This window comes from Stegostoma tigrinum, chromosome 21 (assembly GCF_030684315.1).
Source record: "Stegostoma tigrinum isolate sSteTig4 chromosome 21, sSteTig4.hap1, whole genome shotgun sequence".
Lineage (NCBI taxonomy): Eukaryota > Metazoa > Chordata > Chondrichthyes > Orectolobiformes > Stegostomatidae > Stegostoma > Stegostoma tigrinum.
In genome coordinates, this window is record NC_081374.1 from 40548522 (window position 1) to 40572855 (window position 24334).

The 24334-nt window shown below is 42.6% G+C and overlaps 1 protein-coding gene across 1 annotated transcript in view; it reads right to left on the reverse strand.

Moving 5' to 3' along the window:
- Nucleotides 1-24334, reverse strand: part of LOC125462695 (synaptotagmin-6-like) — a 275426-nt gene that overhangs the window by 123526 nt on the left and 127566 nt on the right. The window contains exon 2 of the mRNA XM_059653266.1: nucleotides 3291-3636. Coding sequence (XP_059509249.1) covers nucleotides 3291-3636 — 346 coding nt within the window. The remainder of the gene's footprint in view (nucleotides 1-3290; nucleotides 3637-24334) is intronic.

Consider the following 24334-nt stretch of genomic DNA (forward strand, 5'->3'; position numbering starts at 1 on the left):
AGTTGTCCTAAAGATTGGGGTTAGTATTAGATAAAGCTCTTGACTAACATTCACATTCAATTGAAGATACCAAGACTTGAAATGATCACTGTGCTAAGTTGGAACTTGCAGTGTTCCAAAAGTTAATGTGAACAAGTAAATAAGATAGTCAACAGCATCACTTGGAAGTGATGTAAGATCATATGACTTCCAGTGGATAGTTTTCTCCAGTAGCCTCATGGTCATGTTGAAGTAACTATGCTGGTACTTTACTGTGTTAGAATAAATGGCCATGCTCACTCACATTGAAGGGTTCTTTAAAAATCTTTACCGAGTCCTCTTTTCAATCAAATCAGAGAACCCTATTTCACCTCATATTTTAACATCAACTGTAGCGTTTACCTCCCAAAAGCAGTTATTGGACCCTGATGGAGGAGATGGGGAAGGTAATTGAAGACTGTTCAGAGGAAGCCCAGCACTCTGAGGAAGCACTGCGGCATGACCTCTGCTTGTCATTCCAAAACAGAGACATCGTGAGGGCCAGCATCTCAGATGGGCCTCGAACGGTGAGCAGCACATTACATATGAGCAGGAGAATTTGGTGAAACAGGGACAATGGTAGAAAGTCCCTGTCAGAGAGGCAGAACACTGCAAGCTCTGTTCAATTGGTGAAGGTGCTGGGCTTCAGGAGTTGTCAATGTAAGGGGAACTTGAGAAGCAACAGGAAATTTGTGTGATTCTGTCAATATTTCTAGAGGTTTTACCTGTAAAACAGAGGGCAGTGTTAGTTTCCAATGGCTTGTTCTAATACTGTGCCTTTCCTGTGTCACCGTGGTAAGGTTCCCCATTTTCAGTCACCAGGTTTTGATTAGGTTTCCCCTTGTCTCTCAGAAGGCCGCTGCTCCTGTCGCTGTTGGCCTGGACCAAGCCGCTGTTCCTTCTCAGAAATCCAAGCGACTGCAACATTGATATTTTCCACACTGCCCCCACAGGCAAGAGGTTGAGAATAAGCTCAATGGACTTCAAAGCAATTTAAAATTACTTCCCAAAGCAAGCTGCGAATTTAAGCTGAAAGAACCATTCCTCTGAGTCTTAGGCTTTTACCACAGGCTCCCTGGCTTCATCTTTGACAGAAACATAAAAATTAGGTCGAGTACACCATATTCCTGTTTTTTCAAAACGACCCCAAATTGGTTTTATTTTCTTAGAAAAAGCGATCTCTTTATTGAATATAGTCACGGATTTGGCATCCGCAACTTTCCGTGATAAAGAATTCCAGTCACCACCCTTTGATGGAAGAAATGTTTCCTCATCTCAGTCTTCAATAGCCTGCCCTGTACACTGAGATTGTGGCCTCTCCAATCAGGGAAAACATCCTTCATGTATCTAGTGTACACAGCCCTATTAGAATTTTACACGTTTGAATCAGATCTCTTCTCCCCCTTTAAACTCGAGTGAACACAGGCCCAGTTATGGAGTCATAGAGAAGTACAGCATGGAAAGAAACCCTTGAACTAACTTGTCTGTGCTGATGAGAGACCCTAAATTCATCTAGACCCAGTTGCCAGCATTTGGCTCATATCCCTCTAAACCCTTCCTATTCAGATCGCCATCCAGGTGCCTTCTTTTTGTAATTGTACCAGCCTCCACCACCCCCTCTGGCAGCTCATTCCATACACACACCCACCCTCTGTGTGAAGAAGTTGCCCCTTAGACCCCTTTCTAACCTTAAGCCTATGCCCTCTAGTTTTGGACTCCCCCACCTGAGGAAAAAGACCTTCGTTATTCGCCCTATTCATGCCCACTCATGATTTTATAAACCTCTATAAGGTCACCCCTCAGCTAATTGAACTAATTTGTCTTCACAGAGCAGTCCTACCATCTCTGGAAACCCCCAGAGTGTGGATCAGCAGAAGAGAGAAATGGAAGAGGAATTTATCCAAATTTCTGGTGGTCACATACTGACCTGGTCCCAGGTAAAATGGTTCAAATGGGATTCTGAATTCCATGGTCAAAATATCCAAACACTGTACCTGTTCTGTACAATGCCCATAGGTGGCACTGTCGAAGCAGATTGCTTCTGACCTGTTCTGAAGTGAGAACAGCCTTGAAATCATACATCCTCTGGGAAAAAGAGCGTCAGACAGCACGGCATAAAAAATGGCCACACACATCAATAATATGTAAATCTCTCTAATGTGAAAACATTAAAGATTGGGATGCTAGTCCTTAAAATATTGAGTGCAACAAAAGATCAATCCTTTATCAAGTTACTACACAGCTTTGAAATAAACTTCTTTTAATTCTGTCATGAGAAGTGGGGGTCACTGGCTAGCCCAGCATTTGTTGCCCATCCCTGGTTACCCTTAAGAAAAGCAGTGGTGAGTTGCCTTCAACGTGATTTGATTAAACTTGTGAACATGTAAGTAAGATAGTCAATAGCATCATTTGGAAGTGATGTAAGATCACATGACTTCTAGTAGATCGTTTTCTCCAATAGCCTCATGGTCACATTGAAGTAACTATGCTGGTACTTTACTGCGTTAAAATAAATGGCCATGCTCACTCACATTGAAGGGTTCTTTAAAAATATTTACCAAGTCCTCTTTTCAATCAAATCAGAGAACCCTACTTCACCTCATATTTTAACATCAACATATGGCTTATTCTTTCCTTCATTTGTGTTTTAAAGAAAGTAAAAGTCCGTGCAGTATTCTATACAGCGAAATGTACATCACCTGGACAAAGGTGAAGGCCAGTATTTCCTCTGTTCTCCGCAAACCTGCTATCGGTTCTCCAAGTTGTAAACATAAATGAGATTGTTTCTAATTTGCGACACGACAGGCCATTTCAAAACCTCTGGTTGTGTCCGTTGTGTTCTCAAAACTTTTCAATTTCCTTCCCCACACTAAATATAAAATAGTCATTTAGGGCCGAGTTACCCCTTTCCCATATAAAAAAAAACATTAAAAATTGGTTCCAATTTAAATAGAGGATCGTCTAGTTGTTGCCTGGCCTAGATACTTTTTCATCCCTCCCTTCACAGCCCATCTACTCTGTTGTATCTCCAATGTTGAGGCATGTTGTGCCATCTCCGGTGATTGATTCAAGTTCATACAATCAATCTAGATATGTTGCACAGCAGGAGAATAATGATGTTCCTCTGGGCATGATGTTTGCTTTTTATGCACATAATTAACAGTTTAAAACCTACAGAAACTCTGGTTCAACAAAGATTGGCTTTTCAATGCAAGCAAGGCAGCAGATATGCATGCATATTATACCTCTGGTGCCAAAGCTGAGACACTGACCTGGAGGAAGACGTTGGCTCTGTTGTCTGTCTCTGTATCCGTGTGTGGCGTAGGATGTGGTCTCTCATGGACATCTGAACCTCTGCTGGGATATCAGGTGATGTGTGACTGATCTTCATAGCTGCTTCAAGGAAGCTCATAGATGTGGACTCCTTGGGTTTGTCCGTCATCTCTTTGTCGTGCTCCGTGCTGGTATTGTTGGCCGTGTCCCCAGGAACGGAGGTATTCGAGAGAACCTTATTCTTCCAGGGAACCCAACACAGCTTCCAGAATATGAAGAGAAAGGCCAGCACTAGGGCCAATCCACAGAAAATAAGTATCACTGCAAGCAAGCTGATGGAAATATCTGTAACAGAATGGAGAAGGTGCAAGTGACAAGAGAATGACAAATAGACAAAGGACAAAGGGAGAAAAAGAAAAAAAAGGTTATGAGAAAAAAACTGAAGATTATTTTTCAGTAACCTGTAAGAAATAGTTTTCACTGTAACTGGTGACGATCTTGATCTAGGCCAATGTTCCCACTGAATGGATACATTACCATAGATTGAACATCATGTTCGGCTTCAATGTTCCACTGAGAAATAATAAAATCAATTTTTCAATCCAAAAACATTAAATAAAATCTCAGTTTTTATCTTGCTTCCATTTTATTTGCAAACAAGTTAGTTTAAATGAATGACAGCGCATTGCCTATAAAATCTCCCCCTGTTACGCGTATCACATGAGAAAGCGCAAGTTACCACTTATTTCTCCATTACTTTGCCCATTCCTTATGCCTTGCCTGTTTTACTGGAGACACTGCTTCATCCAGATGGCAGTGTGATTGAGCCATTCACCCTATCTTTTACACAGTGATGGTTCAGCAAGGAGTGTACTCACAGTTAGCAATGTAACAAACATATATTTCAGAGTTGCATATGGCCAATTGGAGGGGCCTAGATTGGAATTCTTTCTAATTTTATCTTGTTTTCTTGATGTTTCTAAATAATTTTTCATTGTTTTCACATGGGATGTCTCTCTCTTACTGGAGGTGTGTCAAGGGTTTTGGAATACTGGTTGTTCCAAAAGCAAGATGATGACTTGCAAACTGACACGAAACTGGTTCTGCCTCATTGGGAAACTAAGCTTCAGAAAGGACAACGAACCTTTAAGTATTTGATATATCAGAGTGAAGGCAGCCACAGGGCTCCAGTCTGTGCCCAGAGGCAAGTCATACTGGAGTGTAGGACATTGAGTGCTGACCTTATAGAGGTTTATAAAATCAAGAGGGGCATAAACAAAGTGAATAATTTCTCTACGGTGGGGGAGTTCAAATCTAAGGAGCATATTTTTAAGGTGAGAAAAGACAAACTTAAAAAAAGAACACAAAGGTAACTTTTTTACACAGAGAGTTTTTCATGTGGGGAATGAACTCCCAGAGGAAATGGTAGAGACAGCTAAAGTTACAACATTTAAAAGACACTTTTAAATACATGAATAGGAAAGGTTTGGAGGAATAGGGACCAAATACAGACAAGTTTGGCTTGGGAACAGTCAGCGTGAACTAGTTAGACTGAAGTGTCTGTTTCTGTGCTGTATGACTCGATGATTCTACGCTGCTGAGTCATCACTCAGGATGGTGAGGTTTTTGATGTCCTTTCTGTAAAACCTAATTTGACTTTCAAGAGGGAAAAAACCAGTAATAATGTAGTAATAGTCGAAGTCAACTCATTTAGAAGAGATGCAAAATAGCTGAGTGATTCATTGTCACCCACTTCAAACAGTCATACAAAATCTGTATGGTGCGTAATTTCTTTCATCAGCACCAAATAAAGTGGATGAATTAATCATGCAGATAGATGTAAATGGGTATGATACAATGGGGATTACAGACACATGTCTGCAGGGATGACCAGGGATGGGAACTGAATGTCCCAAGGTATTCTGTATTTAGGAAGGACAGGCGAAAAGGAAAAGGTGGCACAGTGCCATTGCTGGTTAAAGACGAAATTAACCCTATAATGAGAAAGGATATTAGCTCTGACAATGCGAAGCCTATATGGGTCAAATTGAGAAATTCGAAGGGGTAAAATATATTAGTACGTGTCATATATAGACTCACAAAATGCAGTGGTGATGTCGAAAACGATATTAAACAGGAAATTAGAGATGCTTCTGTGAAGGGAATGTCGGTGATCATGGGTGATTTTAATCTGCACATAGATTGGGCAAATCAAATTAGCTGCAAAGTCATAGAGGAGGAATTCCTGGAATGTATATGGAATAGTTTTCTTGACCATGGAGAAACCAACTAGAGAGCAGGCCAATTTACACTGGGTACTGTGTAATGAGAAAGGAATTATTGCCAATCCAGCTGTGCGAGACTCCTTGGGGGTAAGCAACCATAACATGACAAAATTTTTAATCAAGCTGGAGAGTGAGGTAGTTGAATCGGAGACTAGGGTGCTGAACCTTAATAAAGGAAACTATGAGGATATGGAGCATGAGCTGGCCTTAATAGATTGGGGAGAGCAGCATAAAGGAATGACAGTGGATAGGTAATGGCAGACATGCAAGGAATACATGGGGGAACTGCAACAACTGTTTATTCCTGTCTATAGCAAAAACAAAATGGCTAAGAGGGCCAATGCATAGTTTACAAAGGAAATTAGAGATAATATCCGATCAAAGGAAGAATCATACAGATTGGTCAAGAAAAATAATAAATCTGAGGATTGGGAGCAGTGGAGAATTCAGCAAAGAAGGAACAAGGGATTGATGAAGAAGGGGAAAATAAGCTTGCAGGGAACATAAAGACTGACACTAAGAGTTTCAATACGTATGTGAAGAGAAAGAGATTGGTGAAGACAAACAGAAATGGGACAAAGAAATGGTTGAGGAACTCAATGCATACTTTGGTTCTGTCTTCACAAAAGAGGACAGAAATCAGGTATCAGAATTGTTGGAGGATGCAAGATTTAGGAGAGGGAAGAGCTGAGGGAGACCAATATTAGTGGAGAAATTGTGCTGGGAAAATTGTTGGGATTGAAGGCCAATAAATCCCCAGGCCTGATAATCTACATCCCAGAGTATGTAAAGAAGTAGTTTTAGAAATAGTGGATGCATTGGTGGTCATCTTCCAAGATTCTGTAGACTCTGGAACAATCCCTGCAGATTGGAAGGTGGCAAATGTCATTCCAATATTTTTAAAAGGTGGTAGAGTGAAAATAGGGAATTATAGAGTGGTGAGCCTAACATTGGCAGTGGGGAAAATTCTCAAATCCATTACCAGGGATTTTATAGCAGGTCATTTAGAAGGCAGTGGCAGGATCAAACAAAGTCAGCATGGATTTATGAAGGAGAAATCATGCCTGACAGATCTGTTGGAATTTATGAAGATGTAACTCATAGAGTTGACAAGCGGGAGACAGTCGATGTAGCATATTTGAACTTCCAGAAAGCATTTGATGAGTCCCACATAAGAGATTAATGTGCAAGATTAAAGTGTATGGGATTGGGGGAAGTGTATTTGGAAGAATAGGAAACTGTTTGGCAGAGAGAAAACAAACAGTAGGAATTAATGAGTCCTTTTCAAGTTGGCACGCAATAACTAGTGGGGTGCCACAGGGATCAGTGCCCGGACCACGGCTATTCACAATACATATTAATGATTTGGATGAGGGAGCAAAATGTAACATCTCCAAGTTTGCAGAGGGTACCAAGTTGGGTGAGAGGGTGAACTGTGATGAGGATTCTTCAGCATAATCTCGACAGGTTGTGTGAGTGGGCAACTCAAAGGGAGATGCAGTATAATTTGGATAACCAAATTTGGAAGCAAAAACAAGAAGGCAGATTACTACCTGAATGGGTGTAAATTGGGAGAGAGGAGTGTGCAGTGGGACCTGGGTATCCTTGCGCATCAATTGCTGAAGGTAAGCACGCAGGTACAGCAGGCGGTAAAGAAAGCAAATGATCTGCTGGCCTTCATTGCGAGAGGTTTTGAGCACAGGAGCAGGGACGTGTTGTTACAGTTGTACAGGACTTTGGTGAGGCCACATCTGGAATATTGTGTGCAATTCTGGTCTCCTTTTCTGAGTATTCCACTCTTGTTCTGGAGGGTGTGCAGCGAAGGTTTACCAGGCTAGTTCTGGGATGTCAGGGCTGACATATTAGGAGATATTGACTAGGTTGGGATTGTTTTTGTTAGAGTTCAGACAAATGAATTAGGATCTCATTGGGACTTACAAAATTCTAACAGGACTGGACAGGTTTGATACAGGGAAGATGTTCCCGACGGTGGGGATGTCCCGATCCAGGTGTCACAGTATAAGGATTCAGGGTAGATGATTTAGGATGGAGATGAGGAAACATTTCTTCACCCAAAGATTGGTGAAGCTATGGAATTCATTACCACAGGAAGTAGTTGATGCCAAAACATTGAATGTATTCAAGAGGTGACTAGATACAGCAATTGAGGCGAATGGGATTAAAAATTATGGGAGGAAAGCAGGATTAGGCTACTGAGTTGCATGATCAGCCATGATTGTGATGAATGGCACAGCAGGCTTGAGGAGCTGAATGGCCTCGTCCTGCTTCTATCTTCTATGTTTCTGTGTTAAATACACTTGATATACACCACATAGTTTAAACACCAAATTAAATGCCTGATACACTTGGCTTCCGAGTATACATGTAAGTTTCATGGTGTGATGCAGAAAGAATTTTCTAATCATCATTTTGGTCAAAAAAGATGAACACAGTTGTTTATCTATTGTTATTTTTAGTGTGCAAATTCTACAACACATCGATCATCACACTTAGCTGATAACACTCCAAATTATAAAAACAGTGCACCCAGCAGCACCATATTCATTGTACAGAGAAAGGGAAAGTTAGAGAGAGAGATCAAAACTGATCACTAACTCTTCTCTCCCCTTTCTTACATTGAAATTTAATTCCATTTTAATCTTTCCACGCTAACATTAGAGAAGCGTTCAAATAGAATAACAAAATTGGCGCAGGGAAGACTAAGTCCCCAAATAATTTGAAGTTGCAGTTTTTCCCTCAGTATGAGAAGATTAAAGTACATGCTCATTTGAACAGCGCGGGCATCCGTCTTTATTCATTACTAACTATTTAAAGCATTAATTAATTTTTCTAATGGTGCCCCAAAACAGCACACTCTTTCGATATAAGCAGTGCACCAGATAGCCAGCTTTTGCTACCTGTGTTGTTTTTGTACCCTTTCTTAACAAAAATTGTCATCTCTTACAATGTCTACACGCATTTAACCCTGAAGCCAGTTATCACATGCTGTGATGCCAACGGTATGAGTTCTTTGTCTGGCTTGGGATTCAGGCAGAATAGAGCACATTCTGAGCGCCCTTCAGACACAACCTTAGGTCTTCAGAGGAGAGCCTTGTGGAGGCAAGAAATGAGAAAGGACAGCTGCAAATGGTCAGATAATTCCACCATGGCAATCCTCTTGATACTTGCCTCACAGGAGAATCCAGTTTCAGGCTGCTTACGAGAAATGACCCTCAGCAAGATTTCCTGAGAGTGGACCACAGATTAGAAACAAAACACCAAACATTTATCTTAGAGATAGTAGGAACTGCTGATGCTGGAGAATTTGAGATAACAAAGTGTAGAGCTGGATGAACACAACAGGCCAAGCAGCATCAGAGGAGCAGGAAGGCTGACGTTTCAGGTCTGGACGCTTCTTCAGATCCCATTTCTGAGGAAGGGTCCAGACTTGAAACTGAGATAGCAGGAGCTGCAGATGCTGGAGAATCCGAGATAACAAGGTGTGGAGATGGATGAACACAGCATCTTAGGAGCAGGAAAGCTGACGTTTCGGGCCGAGACCCTTCATCAGAAATGGGGGAGGGGAAGAGAGTTCTGAAATAAAAAGGGAGCGAGGGGGAGGCGGATGGAAGATGGACAGAGGAGAAGATAGGTAGAAGCAGACAGATAAGTTAAAGAGGTGGGGATGGAGCCAGTAAAGGTGAGTGTAGTTGGGGAGGTAGGGAGGAGATGGGTCAGCCCAGGGAGGACGGACAGGTCAAGGGTCGGGATGAGGTTAGTAGGTTGGAGATGGGGGTGCGGCTTGAGATGGGGCAAGGGGATAGGTGGGAGAAGTGACAGGTTAGGGAGGCAGGGAAGAGCTGGGCTGGTTTTGGGATGCAGTGAGGGGAGGGGAGATTTTGAAGCTTGTGAAATCTACATTGATACCATTGGACTGCAGGGTTCCCAAGCGGAATATGAGTTGCTGTTCCTGTGACCTTTGGGTGGCATCGTTGTGGCACTGCAGGAGGCCCAGGATGGACCTGTCATCTCAGGAATGGGAAGGGCAGTTGAAATGGGTCGCGACTGGGAGGTGCAGCTGTTTATTGCTAACCGAGTGTAGGTGTTCTGCAACGCGGTTCCCAAGCCTCGGCTTGGTTTTCCCAATGTAGAGGAGGCCACATCGGATGCAGTATACCACATTAACAGATGTGCAGGTGAACATCTGCTTGATGTGGAAAGTCTTCTTGGGGCCTGGGATGGGGGTGAGGGAGGAGGTGTGGGGGCAAATGTAGCACTTCCTGCAGTTGCAGGGAAACGTGCCGGGTATGGCGGGGCTGGACGGGAATGTGGAGCAGACAAGAGAGTCATGGAGAGAGTGGTCCCTGTGGAAAGCAGGCAAGGGTGGGGAGGGAAAAATGTCGTTGGTGGTGGGGTCGGACTGCAGATGGCGGATGTGTCGGAGGATGGTGTGTTGGATCCGGAGGTAGGTGGGGTGGTGCGTGAGGATGAGGGGGATTCTCTTTTGGTTGTTCTTGCGCAGATGGGACATGAGGGATGAGTTGCGGGAAATGCGGGAGACACGGTCGAGGGTGTTCTCGACCACTGCAGGGGATGAAGTTGCGGTCCTTGAAAAACAAGGAAATCTGGGATATACGGGAGTGGAATGCCTCATCCTGGGAGCAGATGCGGCGGAGGAGAAGGAATTGGGAATAGGGGATGGCATTTTGCAGGAAGGTGGGATGGAGGAGGTGTATTCTAGGTAGCTGTGGGAGTCGCTGGGCTTGAAATGGATATCGGTTTCTAGGTGGTTGCCTGAGATGTAGACAGAGACGTCCAGGAAGGTGAGGAAGATGTTGGAAATAGTTCAGGTAAACTTAAGGTTGGGGTGGAAGATGATGGTGAAGTGGATGAACTGTTTGAGCTCCTCATGGGAGCTGATACAGTCATCAATGTAATTGAGGAAGAGGTGGAGTTTAGGGCCAGTGTAGGTGCAGAAAAGGGATTGTTCCACATAAACTACAAAGAGACAGGCATAGCTTGGGCCCAAGCAGGTACCCATGGCCACCCACTTTATCTGTAAGAAGTGGGAGCAATTGAAAGAGAAGTTGTTGAGGGTGAGGGTAAGTTCGGCTAGGCGGATGAGGGTGTCAGTGGAGGGGGACTGGTTGGGCCTGCAGGACAGGAAGAAGTGGAGGGCCTTTAGGCCATCTGCATGGGGAATACAGGTGTATAGGGCTTGGATGTCCATGGTGAAAATGAGGTGTTGGGGACCGGGGAATTGGAAGTTCTGGAGGAGGTGGAGGGCGTGGCCTGTGTCATGGACGTAGGTAGGGACTTCCTGGACCAAGTGGGAGAAAATGGAGCCCAGATTGGTGGAGATGAGTTCGGTGGGGCAGGAGCAGGTGGAGACAATGGGTCGACCGGGGCAGTCAGGTTTGTGGATTTTGCGAAGGAGATAGAAGCCGGCAGTGCGGGGTTGGGGAATGATGATGATGGAGGTTGTGAGTGGGAGGTGATTTTGGGAAGGAGTTAGAAGCTGGCGGTGCTCCTAACCCCATCTCGCTAACATGTTCTTCCTCTCACCTATCCCCTCCTCCCACCTCAAGTCGCACTCCCATTTCTGACCTACTAACCTCATCGCGCCCCCTTGACCTGCCCGTCCTCCCTGGACTGACCTATCTCCTCCCTATCTCCCCACCTACGCTCACCTTTACTGGCTCCATCCCCACCTCTTTAACTTGTCTGATTCCTCTCCACCTATCTTCTCCTCTATCAATCCTCAGTTCGCCTCCTCCTCTGTCCCTATTTATTTCAGAACCCTCTTCCCCTCCCCCATTTCTAATGAAGGGTCTTGGCCCGAAACGTCAGCTTTCCTGCTCCTAAAATGCTGCTTGGCCTGCTGCTTTCATACAGCTCCACACCTTGTTATTCCAGACCTGAAACGTCAGCTTTCCTCCTCCTTTGATGTTGCTTGGCCTGCTGTGTTCATCCAGCTCTACACCTTGTTATCTCAAACATTTATCTTAGCTTGGTTCAAGAACTTATGATTGTGTTGGCTTGATGCCTATCCTCTCGTGGCACCAAATTTCTCAAGAGGGTTTTCAGGCATGAATTTTCACATTTACATATTCAAGCAGAAAGCATAGAAATTTCTGCTTAAAAAATGGGCCTCACAAGTTGGGCATTGAGACTAACACCCATGCAGAAAAACAACAGATTGACTATATAATTACAATCTAGTAACTTCTGGTGAAAGAAAACTGTTGGAAAGGGTACTGTATATTTACAAAATGAAGCCTCAGAAAAGGCTGTTTGAGAATGACTCCAGACCCAGAATGAATTGTGGATCTCACAGAATGTCGTCAGGAAAAATGAAAGAAAACCCTTAGTTGAATTCTGTTTCATTGTCATTTCGCCAGAACAGAATGAAGTTTCATTGACGATTCATCAGAATGTAAATTAGGCCTTGACGAGAACAAAGGTTAAGAACCACCAATGGGAGAAGGGATGTTTTCAAACAACCAATGTCTTCAATGGAACATGATTCAAATTTTTGTGAAGGTCACATGGCAGCAGCCACCATCTTAGTTCGCCTTCTGGCAACCAATGATACAGAAGTTCGAAGTTGTGCAGGTAAGGTGGATTGGCCACTAAAAATTACCCCAAAGTGTCCATGGATTAGCAGGATTATGGTGGATGGGTCTGGATGGGATACTCTGTGGAGGGTTGGTGCAGACATGATGGGTTGAATGGCCTCTTTCTACACTAAGGATTCTATGATTTTAAAAAGGCAAGCAATCTTCTGTGAAGGAACCCAGCTGCAGGCCTGAACAGTATTACACAGTGACTTACTGAGATTTTTTTCTCTGAAAATATTGTTCAGGTTCTTTGTTATTTGTTTTAACCTTAGTATGGCGTTTGCTTCATGGAGCCTGTCTGAGAAACCCTGCACTTTTTGTCATCTTCTTTTTGTGTATAAATGGCAGGCTATAAAAGGTTCATGAGACGGCAGTGTATTGCAACCTTCAAAGCTCCACGTGATAGCAATGATGAATGTGGATGATGATCTTTTGTATGCATTTCATGTGGATCTGTCTGCAGTATCTTCCCTTTTTTAAAACAACGTGCACGTGGTCCAGTGTGGGTGTCATCTCATTGTTCCACAAACTTTTTAGATGAATTGGCATTCTACTGGCTTTTCTCAATATTTTGAAGTCATAACGCTGCTGCGTGATACAAAAACCCAAATGTTTTATAAGCAGCAGAATTGTGTGACCAGAATAGTTGATTCATTCAGTAATCATTTTTTGAAAAATATTAAAGGGTATCTAGGGGTTCATTTTGTCTGACAACTGTGCTTACAGCTGACTGATGTAACTATTGTGTATGTACCCTGGGGTAGATTATGGTATATGTTCTGACTTTCCCATAGTGTGGTCAATGACCTATGAATTAATCTAGCTCATTGAATCCCCTTTTGTATTTTTTTTAACCAATTTTAAAATATCTTGTGGCAAAGCTTTAGATTTAAGACAATATAAATGATTTATTACAAGCTATGGCTGAGGGTTCTTTAAGAATAAAGAAATAAAGTTCTGAACTAAAGCATTGCAGATATTAACCTTAAAGGCTTGTCCAAGGCTTGTTACAATGGCATCAAGACATTTCCTCAAATCTTCTTGCAATAGCTTTTCTTTGGCAAATGGTGTATTGGCTTAAAACATAATTCATTGCAAAATATTCCCCCTTGTCTACTTATGTCTCATTTCCTCCCCTCCTAACTTGGTGTTGATTTTTGCTTAATAAGGTATCAAGATGTAGATGCAGAACATAATCACAAATATAATGCTTGGATCGGTTTTTGGGGAAAATGAGTAAAGATTTGCTAGACGCAGTACAGTTAGGCAAAATGTTGAGCTCCAGTTCTGTTTTCATTCAACTCCTTTAAATTTGAACTGAACACCCCATAAGTGTGGGCTTTGTGAATAGCTGAACAATATACCATTTGTCAGTAATAATCACCATCAAACATTGAAAAAATCAACACAAATTATTTTGTGATATGACCATAACAATTAGGTCAGCAGTTATTTGTGATTTGTCATTGTTATTGAGATGTTTGATGCCCTTGCTGGTGGTGAACTGACTTCTTCAAGCTCTGCAGTCTATTTGGTATACGTATGCATACAATGCGGTTAGGAAGGGATTTTCAGGATTTTGAAACACACACTATGAAGGAATGGAAAAGTAGCTCCAAGGCAGGATGTTGTCCAACATGTGGTTTGAAAATTTTCAAGTGGTGGCATTCTCATAGCATTTACTGCACCTATTCTTCGAGGTAATAGTGGCCATGGGTTTGTGGAAGGTGCTGTTACAGGAACCTGAAGGAGTTGTTGTAGTGTATTTATACGCTTCGGCCACTGTGCGCTGGTGGTGGAGGGAATAAATGACATTTGTGGAAGATGTGGGACTGATCAATTAGATTTGCCCCGCTATGTCCTGGATGATGTTGAGCTTCTTGACTGTTGTTGGAGCACCCCTCATCCAGGCAAGAAGCAGTATTCCATCCCACTCCTGATTTGAGACTTGTAGATGGTGGGCAGGCTTTAGAGAATCAGTGAGTCACTTCAGGCAGAATTCCCAGTCTCTAATCTTGTTGGTGCAGTATTTATATGGCTGGTTCAATTCAATTTTATTAATGGCTACCCTGTAAATGTTAATTGCTGAGAATCCAAGAAGCCAAAAAGCATTGAATGTGAATGGATCTAGGTTAAATTCTGTTGTTTGGTCATTATTGATCATTTATTGAAAGTCAGTGTAACACGAATGTTAGTTGTCACTTATTGGCCCAGAATTCACTATTGTCAATGGTTTGCAGAACATGGACAGATCTTCCTTTTAGAGTCAGAAGAACTATGAGTGGGACCAGACATCACACAATGATCAGTAAAAATCCCCACTTCCAATCTTACGAAGGACATTGTTGGAGCGCTAAACGTGACTTGACATACGATACTGCCAAGAGGGATGTGATGGCCTAATGGTAATATTGCTAGATTATTCATCCAGAGATCCAGTAATGTTCTGGGGACGCAGGTTTGAACGTCATCATGACATGCAATTTATATTCAATGAAAACCTGGAATTAAGAGTACAATGATGACCACAAAACTGTTGCCAAATATTGTAACAACCCATTTGGTTCAGTGATGTCCTCCAGGAAAGGAAACTGCCATTTCTTTCCCTGTGTGGCCTATGTGTGACTCTAGACCCACATCAATGTGGTTGACTCTTAACTAAATTAGGGATGGGTAATAAACGCTGGCCAAGCCAGTGACACACACAACCTGAATAAGGAAAATGTATAGAGAGATGGCATCTTATGACACGGTAGATATGCCCTACCTCTAAATCAGAAGGTTCAGGTTCAAATCCAACCTGCTCCAGTGGTGTATACTAACATATCTAAGCAGGTTAATTAGAAAATAAAACATATGTGTAAAGCATAGCTGTGACAATGCATGGGAGAATGTGATGGGTAGGATTCAGGAAGTCACTATACTCTCTTCACAAATATATGTGAAACAAAAACTCTCAGAGGAAGGGTTACTGGATCTGAAATGTTAACTTTGATTTCTCTCCACAGCTGCTGCAAGACCTGCTGAGCTTTCCCAGTAATTTCTGTTTTGGATTCAGATTTCCAGCATCCGCATTTCTTTCGGTTTTTAGATATATATGTGCCTTGATTTCAATCTCTCCACTTGCTTAAAATCAATTAACAACTAATGGGAATTGGAATGAAAGTAGATTAATCTACCCATGATCTATGGTAAGCCCTATTGCGAATGTTTATTGCGGCGTTAATGCCTCACGTTTTCCTGCCGGTGTTTGTTCAATAGATGTTTGACATAATGGATTGATCCCTATTTGACCCAGTCCTCACCTTTCTGATAGCTGTTTTGCATTGTTTTTATTTCAGTAATTACAAGGTTCCCTCAGATATGCTGAAACATAAAGTATCTTATATGGTATTCCCTACTAGGTTTGGACTAATTGCACTTGAAATAAGTGGGATTTTACTTTATTAGTCAGTGTGATTCATTTCAGCATTTTATTTTGTTTCTTTGTGTATACTTACCAGGATTAATATCGCTGACTTATCCCTAGCGTCAGTCCTCTATTAACCTGGAGTTGACCTCCCATTTTCATGAACATGGAAGTGCTGATGAAGGCGCATTTCAAATTTAACAATGTTCCTGGTGTGGCATAAAGCTGATGAAGGTGCATATCAGATTTAACAACGTCACCATAAACATGTGAACAGCTACCCCAGATATTGCAATCCTGCTCTTGCCAGCTCCACTCGAGATGGGTTGTCCAACCCTTGATCATCAAGGTCCACCAAGTGACTTCAGAGAATTTTAACCACTTCCAATACCCCAAGAATGTCCTGTTGGCCTAAGCAGTTATTGGTGAGGAGATTCAGCACCATCTCCAGTGTGCCTGTGCAGCCTTCAGTTGCCTGAGGAACAGGGTGTTTGAGAACAACATTTCGATCTGATACCAAGATCATGGCTCACAGAGGGGTGCTTCCTTCACCACCCACACACACACTCACACTCAGCTCTGAGACATGGACTGTCTGCAGCAGACACCTCAAGGTGCTGGAGCAGTATCACTCACTCTGCCTGCGCAAAGCCCTGTGAGTCTGCTGGGAAGAAAGTTGCAGTAACAGCACTGTCCTCGAGCAGGCAAACATCCCCAGCACTGAGACACTGACTACCCTTGATCAGTTGCGATAGGCTGGGCACATCATCTGCGTGTCCAACACAAGAACTCCCAAGCAGATGCTGTACTCCTGGCTTCAAAATGACAGGCGAACCCCAGGAGGACAGAGGAGACACTTCAGGGATGCTCTCAACACCTCACAGGTGAAGTGTAACATTTTCACAGACACCTGGGTATCGCTGGCTCAAGAGCATCCAAGTGGAGGAGGAGCATTCAGAAAAGCGTCCAGATTGATTGTTGGGGAAATAATAGAAGGCAGTTGAGAACAGTGAAAGGAGCGCACTGCCACACCAATGTCCCACCCACCCCTTCCTATAACCATTTTCTGTCCCATATGTAACAGAGCCTGCTGTAGTGTCATCAGTCTGTAAAACCACCAATGGACTCACCCTCTGAGAGCAGAAAAGGGTTATCTTGGTCTACAAGGGAGGGACGGCAAATGACATTAATGAGTCCAATCGCTCCAGCCATGTCTGAAACATTGTGGACCCTAGGCTGTACTGTAAGAGTACATAACTCCCAGCAGCTCCAAGGAATCATCAACAAAATACATCAGTGGGAAGGGCAGTCTGGGTCACAAAGAGAAGTGACCTGCTCTTGGAATTCTATCATTTATAGGTTGTGCAATACACAAAATAGCCTGCCTTTCGGTTTCTACAGTTAGGTATCTGGTAAGCTTGACTACCTATACTTTTATTGCTGCAATTGTTTATACAACTATGTCCTCCAAAGTTGACATTACACTGATCAGTATTGCAAAAAGCACTGTTATGCATTTAAAACAGGAGAAAAGTGACCTTGGGAGCTCTGAGCATTATGATCTGAAGTGATTTTAAATGTCCACAACCCATTAAATAAAGAAAAGACCTGCATCTTTCCATCGAGGAATACAACAATGGTGACACTAGTTCTCGGAGTGCATTGATTGACAGATACCTGGGTATAGCTGAGAGAGAAAAAAAACTATCCATCTGCTTTGCATTTTCAATAGGCTCCAGTGTCTAGAACTCAAATTATTCGTATTGGTTACCAGGGATATTATGAAAGTCTGCTGAGTTTCAATACCCCTGGTACCACTTATTTCAGCAGAGAGCCACGCAGACTTATTGACTGACAGTTTTATAAGGATTATCAGTCTTTAATGTTAGTGAATAGTTGTTTGTTTTCACTGCACGTTTGATTACTTGAGGGGATTATACTTTTTTGAGTGGCTGTTTTGAATGTGAAAATTTATCTCAGCATGAAGTGTACATGATTGACAGCTTTATTAGCTTGTTGGAAGCTTTTCTATTCCATTAGAAAGACACGGCTCCTGAGATACAAAGTGTGGAGCTGGATGATCACAGCAGGCCAAGCAGCATCTTAGGAGCAGGAAAGCTGACATTTCAGGCCTAGACCCTTCATGAAGACTGAATGAGTGGTTACAGGATAAACATAAGAGCCATGAAGAGGGCATGGAATTGTATAGATAGGACATAGAGGGAATGTTTTAAATTCATCTGTGGGATATGGATGTCACTGACTGGACCTGAATTTATTGCCCATCCCTAGTTGCCCTTGAAAAGGTGGTGGTGAGCTGCCTTCTCGTACTGTTGGAGTCCAACTGCTGTAGATTGACACGCATAGCCATTTAGGGAGGAAATTCCAGGATTTTGACCCAGCGACAGTGCAGGAATGACAATATATTTCTAAGTCAGGATGGTAAGTAGCTTGTAGGGGAACTTAAACGTGGTGATGGACCAAGTATCTCCTACCTTTTGTCCTTCTAGATGGAAGTGGTCATGGGGTTGGAAGGTGCTGTCTGAAAGTCTTTGGTGAATTTCTGCAGTGCATCTTGTAGACAGTACACACTGCTGCTCCTGAACATCACTGGTGGAGGGGTTGGATGCTTGTGGATGTAGATTTGCTAATGCTAATATCATATCAAACTAGTTTGGATGTGTCTTAGCTGTTGATGGTGGAAAGGTTAATTTGCATCTGGCAGTCACAGTTCAGAGGTCTTTTGGCCACAGCTGATTGTCAAAAGATTGCTACAAATTATTGAGCCTACATCTACTTCTAAACCTTTGGACATGGGGGTAACTCAAAATGCTGGAGGGTTTATTGCTTTGACTTATGTCACATGATTTCAACAAGCAGATGGAACATCTCACAAAGGCAGGTATGAAACAACAAACTTAGTTTTAACATGACGCAGAACGCTTGCCACTTCACAGTTTGCAAACACAGAGAAGATTTTTGTATCTGGAAGTCCTATGATTCAGAAAGTCATGAATTGATGATATTTATGGCTTTTAAATGATCAAGATTTAAACCATTCAAATATCCAAAATGAATCAGAACTCAGGGCCATCATAAACTGGTTTTGATCTATCAGCTAGTTCACATAACATCCAAAACAGCTTACAGAAACCAGGGTGACATAGACAATGGGATTGAAAGCAAATGATAAATTTATAACTTACAGACTAATGTAGATAAAATCCAGTATGTCTTATTTGTGCCACACTGCTTTTCTTAAGTTTTTTGCTAAAGGTAGTGCTGAATCATATGCATTCAATTGAAAATTGAGGTTTCACAATTCTCACTCAACCTCACCCTATGAACAGCATTCCCGTCGTGGGTAGCAATGATTACACAGAACTGGATTTCTACTTTTCAGTATTAAGGAATTTTGATAAGCTTAATAAAAGGCATTTAGCATGTCTGAGTGGGTCGAACATAAACCCAAATATTTCTGATCGTCAGTGACTGAACGTATGAATGGTAACATGTGCCAACATGTGCCAACACCCCATGGCAGCCCTGATGTTGTGGCCTACATTGGAAGTGCCAGCAAATGGGCAGTTCCATTCTTGCCTGAGATCTCTGCAAATATTTCTGATCTAGATTTGGAAACTTTGGACAGTCCTGGTGTTCTTACTTGTAACATTACCCAGAATATATCGAAATATAGACAGAGGAATCCTGGATAATCACAGAACCAGCATGTTAGTCTCTCCACTGGCATACCCTCCTCCTTTACTCTCCCTGGCTTTCCTTTCAATTGCCACCTGTCCCACTCACCATCTCACCCACATGCCATCCTACTCACCTATCATCTTGCCAACTCTACCATCTACCGCTTCACCTTCCTGACAACTTACCTAGTTGTCACTTCACCCTCCTGCCCCCTCACTCACCGAGCACCTCACCTGCATGACATCCTGATTGCATTTCCATACACATGACAATTAATCAGTGAAAAGCTTTTTTTGAGAGCAGTATAGGCTGATCACAGAAAGCAAAGGATCTACCGATCAAAAGACATACAGGCTACATTGCAGGTTGCATCATTTGAAGCTAGAGTCCATTCAACAGTATGATAACAACAAGAAAGAAGCTGTTCCTGAACCTGTTCACGCGTGTGTTCAGGCTTCTGTATCTTCTACCTGACAGAAGAGGTCATAGGAGATCATTACTGGGGTGTAATGGGCTTTGATGATGTAGGCCTCCTTTCTGCAGCAGCGAGCCGTGTAAATACAGTTCATGGATCTTGAATGTCGCATTTACGTGGGAAGCCCAGGTCATTGGTTATTGTCGCTTGGAGGAACTTGATGCTCTTCACTCTCTCAATCTCAGTTCTGTTGGTGTAGTTAGGGGTGTGTTCTCCTCCTTTATGAAATCGATGATCAGTCCTTTAGTTTTGCGACTTTGAGAGATTGTTTTCAATGTATCACGTCACCATGCCCTTCTGTAGTTTGACTGTTCATTGTTAGATATCCATCCCACTGCGGTGATGTCATCAGTGAACTTGTAGAGGGTGTTCCTTCAGAATTTGGCAACACAGTTGTAGGTGTACAAGGAGTACAGTAGGGGCCTGAGGACACATCTTAGGGAGGCTCCAGCGTTGTGTTATTGTGAAGGAGGCACAGTTCCCTATCCTCACTGATTGAGACCAATCGGTCAGAAAGATGAGGATCCAATTCCAGAGAGCAGAGCCAAGACCAAGGTCATGCCATTTTCAGATCAGTCTGGAGGGGATAATAGTGTTGACTGCAGCACCGCCTTCAATGAGCAGGAACCTTGCATAGGTGTCTTTGTCCAGAAGTTCCAGGGATGAGTGCAGGGCTAGGGATACGGCATCCTGTGTGGATCTATTAGATCAGTAGGCAAACTGTAGCGGATCGAGGCAGACTGGGAAGCTGGAGTTGATGTGGACCATGACTAGCCTCTCGAATCACTTCATGATTTTTGAAGTCAGAGGCAGAGGGTGGTAGTCATTAAAGCTCACTGTATGTGTTTTCCTGGATACGGGAATGATGGTGGCCTTCTTGAAGCAGGTGGTGACTTCGGCTTGTAGGACAGAGAGGTTGAAGTTGTCGGTAAATACCTCCACCAGTTGGTCTGCCCGGGTTGGTCCTATCCATCTACCACCTCACCCACTTGTCACCTTATCCATCTGCCAGCTCAACCACTTACCAACTCATCCACCTGCCTGCCATGTCATGAGTAATGAAATTGAAAGATTTGGCGCTTCTACAAGCATAGGAATTTTCATGTCTACAAAACTATATCCATGTACTTTATGAAGAACTAAAATAGCTTAGATCATAGTCTGTGCTTCAGAACAGGCTGCAGGGTTGGACAATATTCAAAAACTATTGGAAAGGCACTCCTCTAATTTAGAATCTCACTTGAGTGTATGGTGGATCTATTCATTTCTAGCTGTTATTCTCTTATGTGGAGAACTGTTTTCCAATTAATCTGTAGTTACTGCCTAAACCGATAAACAGGGAGTTATCTGAAATACACAGAATAACTGTTAATTGAAATAATTGCCTTCAAGCTGAGGGTAGGCATGGCTTCATTTATTACCTTCTTTTTGTTCTGGAGAAGTAGCTTAAATATGCTGCCTCTTCTCATTAGAAGCAGGAGGTTAATTACTACAGTTGAAAGAATATGCCTGAAGTAACCTCGAATTTCACTATTACCCTGTTAATTTTTTAAAATGTAAACAGACGTGTCCATTTAACCACAGTATGAGCTATGTTTCATGATAGTAAATATTCTAAAGATCCCTGTTGTCATTGCCCATCGTGACTGGACATTTATCAGTGCTCCTTCATCATGGTTGGGTTAACAGGAATATTGGGGTTGCAATCACTGGAATCCCAAAAGCAGTAGGGCAGGAATACCTTTATCAGGGCTGTGCAGGGATGAAAAAGGTACCTCACCATCACTTTCTCAGAGGCAATGTGAGGCGGACATCTTGAGAAAAAAATTAAACCACAAAAGAATAGAATTCCAATCTTTCTTCTTGATGAATATATGCACGAAAAGGTAAACACTTAAGAATGCCTTCAAATAAATGGAAGAATTGACCTTTAAGTTGGAGCGTCTTCTTTCTATTGTGGTCTAAGTAATACAAAATTTGACTAGCACTCTGCCTTTTCTTTGTCCTAGCTAAACCATGAACATTTTAGATAACATTGAACAATACCATTAAAGTATTACTTCAGTTGGGGATTTATATGGAGAAGAAGAAGCAATGAAGTAGTTGTTAGTGCAAATAATGTCAGTGATAAACACCTAGCATTGTGGTTTTAAATTACAATAATAAAATAAAGCATGGAGCGTGGTTCAGTGAATGTATTTTTCTAATAGTCTCCACAACTTCCTCAATAATTGGGAACTGAATTTTTCTTTTAAAAATTGGACAGAGATGGGAAGAAACAGGGAGAGTGGGATAAACTGAACAGCTTTTGCAAGAGCTTACACACGTGACGGGCCAATTGGCCCTGTTCTCAGGGCATAATTACTATAAGATCTACTCAGAAGATCTTTGTAAACATTTGACTCTCTGGTCCAGCCACACAACTAAACAGATGAGTCTAAACTGTTGATCAGCTGCTTTTCCATGACAAGCTCTATGTTGCTTGACTAATGTATAATTATCATAGGATCCCTACAGTGTGGAAACAGGCCATTCAGCCCATAAGACCAGAAGACATAGGAGTGGAAGTAAGGCCATTCAGCCCATCGAGTCCAAAAACCATTTAAATCATGGCTGATGAGCATTTCAACTCCACTTCCCTGCACACTCCATGTGAGATCATGAATTTATCGATCTCTGCCTTGAAGGCATCTAATGTCCCAGCCTCCACTGCACTCTGTGGCAATGAATTCCAATGAGTCTACACTGCCCCTCTGAAGAGCATCCCACCCAGACCCATTCCCTTAATTTCCCCATGTCTACCCACCTAACCTAAATGTCCCTGAGTACTTCATAGAACATAGAAAATTACAGCACAGTACGGGCCCTTCGGCCCTCGGTGTTGCGCTGACCTGTGAAACCAATCTGAAGCCCATCTAACCCACACTATTCCATTATCTTTCATATGTTTATCTAATGACCATTTAAATGCCCTTCAGGTTGCGAGTCTCCTACTGTTGCAGGCAGGGTATTCCACGCCCTTACTCCTCTCTGAGTAAAGAACCCACCTCTGACATCTGTCCTATATCTGTCACCCATCAATTTAAAGCTATGTCCCCTCGTGCTGGCCATCATCATCCGAGGAAAAAGGCTCTCACTGTCCACACTATCGAGTCCTCTGATCGTCTTGTACGTCTCTATTAAGTCGCCTCCTAACCTCCTTCTCTCTAACAAAAACTGCTTCAAGTCCTTCAGCCTTTCCTCATAAGACCTTCCTTCCATACCAGGCAACATCCTGGTAAATCTCTTCTGCACCTTTTCCAGTGCTTCCACATCCTTCCTATAATGCGGCAACTAGAACTGTGTGCAACACTCCAGAGTGTGGTGCACCAGAGTTTTGTACAGCTGCAACATGACCACATGGCTCTGAAACTCAATCCCTCTATCATTAAAACCTAACACATCATACGCCTTCTTAACAACCCTATCAACCTGGGTGGCAACTTTCAGAGATCTATGCACATGGCCACCAAGATCTCTCTGCTCATCCACACTACCAAGAATCTTACCATTAGCCCAGTACTCTGTATTCCTGTTACTCCTTCCAAAGTGAATCACCTCACACTTTTCCACATTAAACTCCATTTGCCACCTCTCAGCCCAGAATTACTATGGGAAATTTAGCATGGCCAATCCACCTAACCTGCACGTCCTTGGGCCATGGAAGGAAATTCACACAGACACGGGGAGAATGTGCAGACTCCACACAGCCACAAAAGTGGAATCGAACATGGGTGCCTGGCGTTGTAAGACAGCAGTGCAAACCACTGAGCCACCGTGCCTCCCTTATTAATTAACTAATAATTAACTGAATAAAAACGGAGAACTGCGGATGCTGGAAATCAGAAGCAGAAATTGCTGGAAAGGCTCTACAAGTCTGGCAGCAGCTGTGGAGAGAAATCAGTGCTAAGTTTTCAGTTTACAGGACTCAGTTCTGAGGAAGGGTCACTCGACATGAAGCGTTAGCTTTGATTTCTCTCCACAGATGCTGCCAGACCCGCTGAGCCTCTCCAGAAATTTCTGTTTTCATTAAAAACAATTGAAATTTGAGGGCTGAACTCAGACAGAATTCCACAGGAGTAATAAATGACAATGACTGAGATCAAAATCTTTTCCAAAGGCTTTCACTGCAGGAGCAGTGTTTTGAGACAGCTATGAATTTTTGGTGGTTCTATGGTGACATTTCATCTGTTTTGATTTATTAACAATATTGATTTATAGATGATGAACATCAGCAACTCCTTTTCAAATAATTCATCTTCTGACTACTCCCAGTTGTGTCAAGCTCAATTTTTAATATTTGAACTTCAGTTAATCAGTCAAAACCAACAATCAGTCTCTGAGTGTCATCTTCATCACTGGTTGCTATGTTTTTAACAGCAAATGCAAAAACTCACTTCCGTTTCTACATGCAAACACAGAGACACTAGACGGTTCAGTATAGCAGAAACTATAAAGACCTAGTAGGGCTCAGACGAGATTGGGAACTTAATTTATATATGGAGATATGATT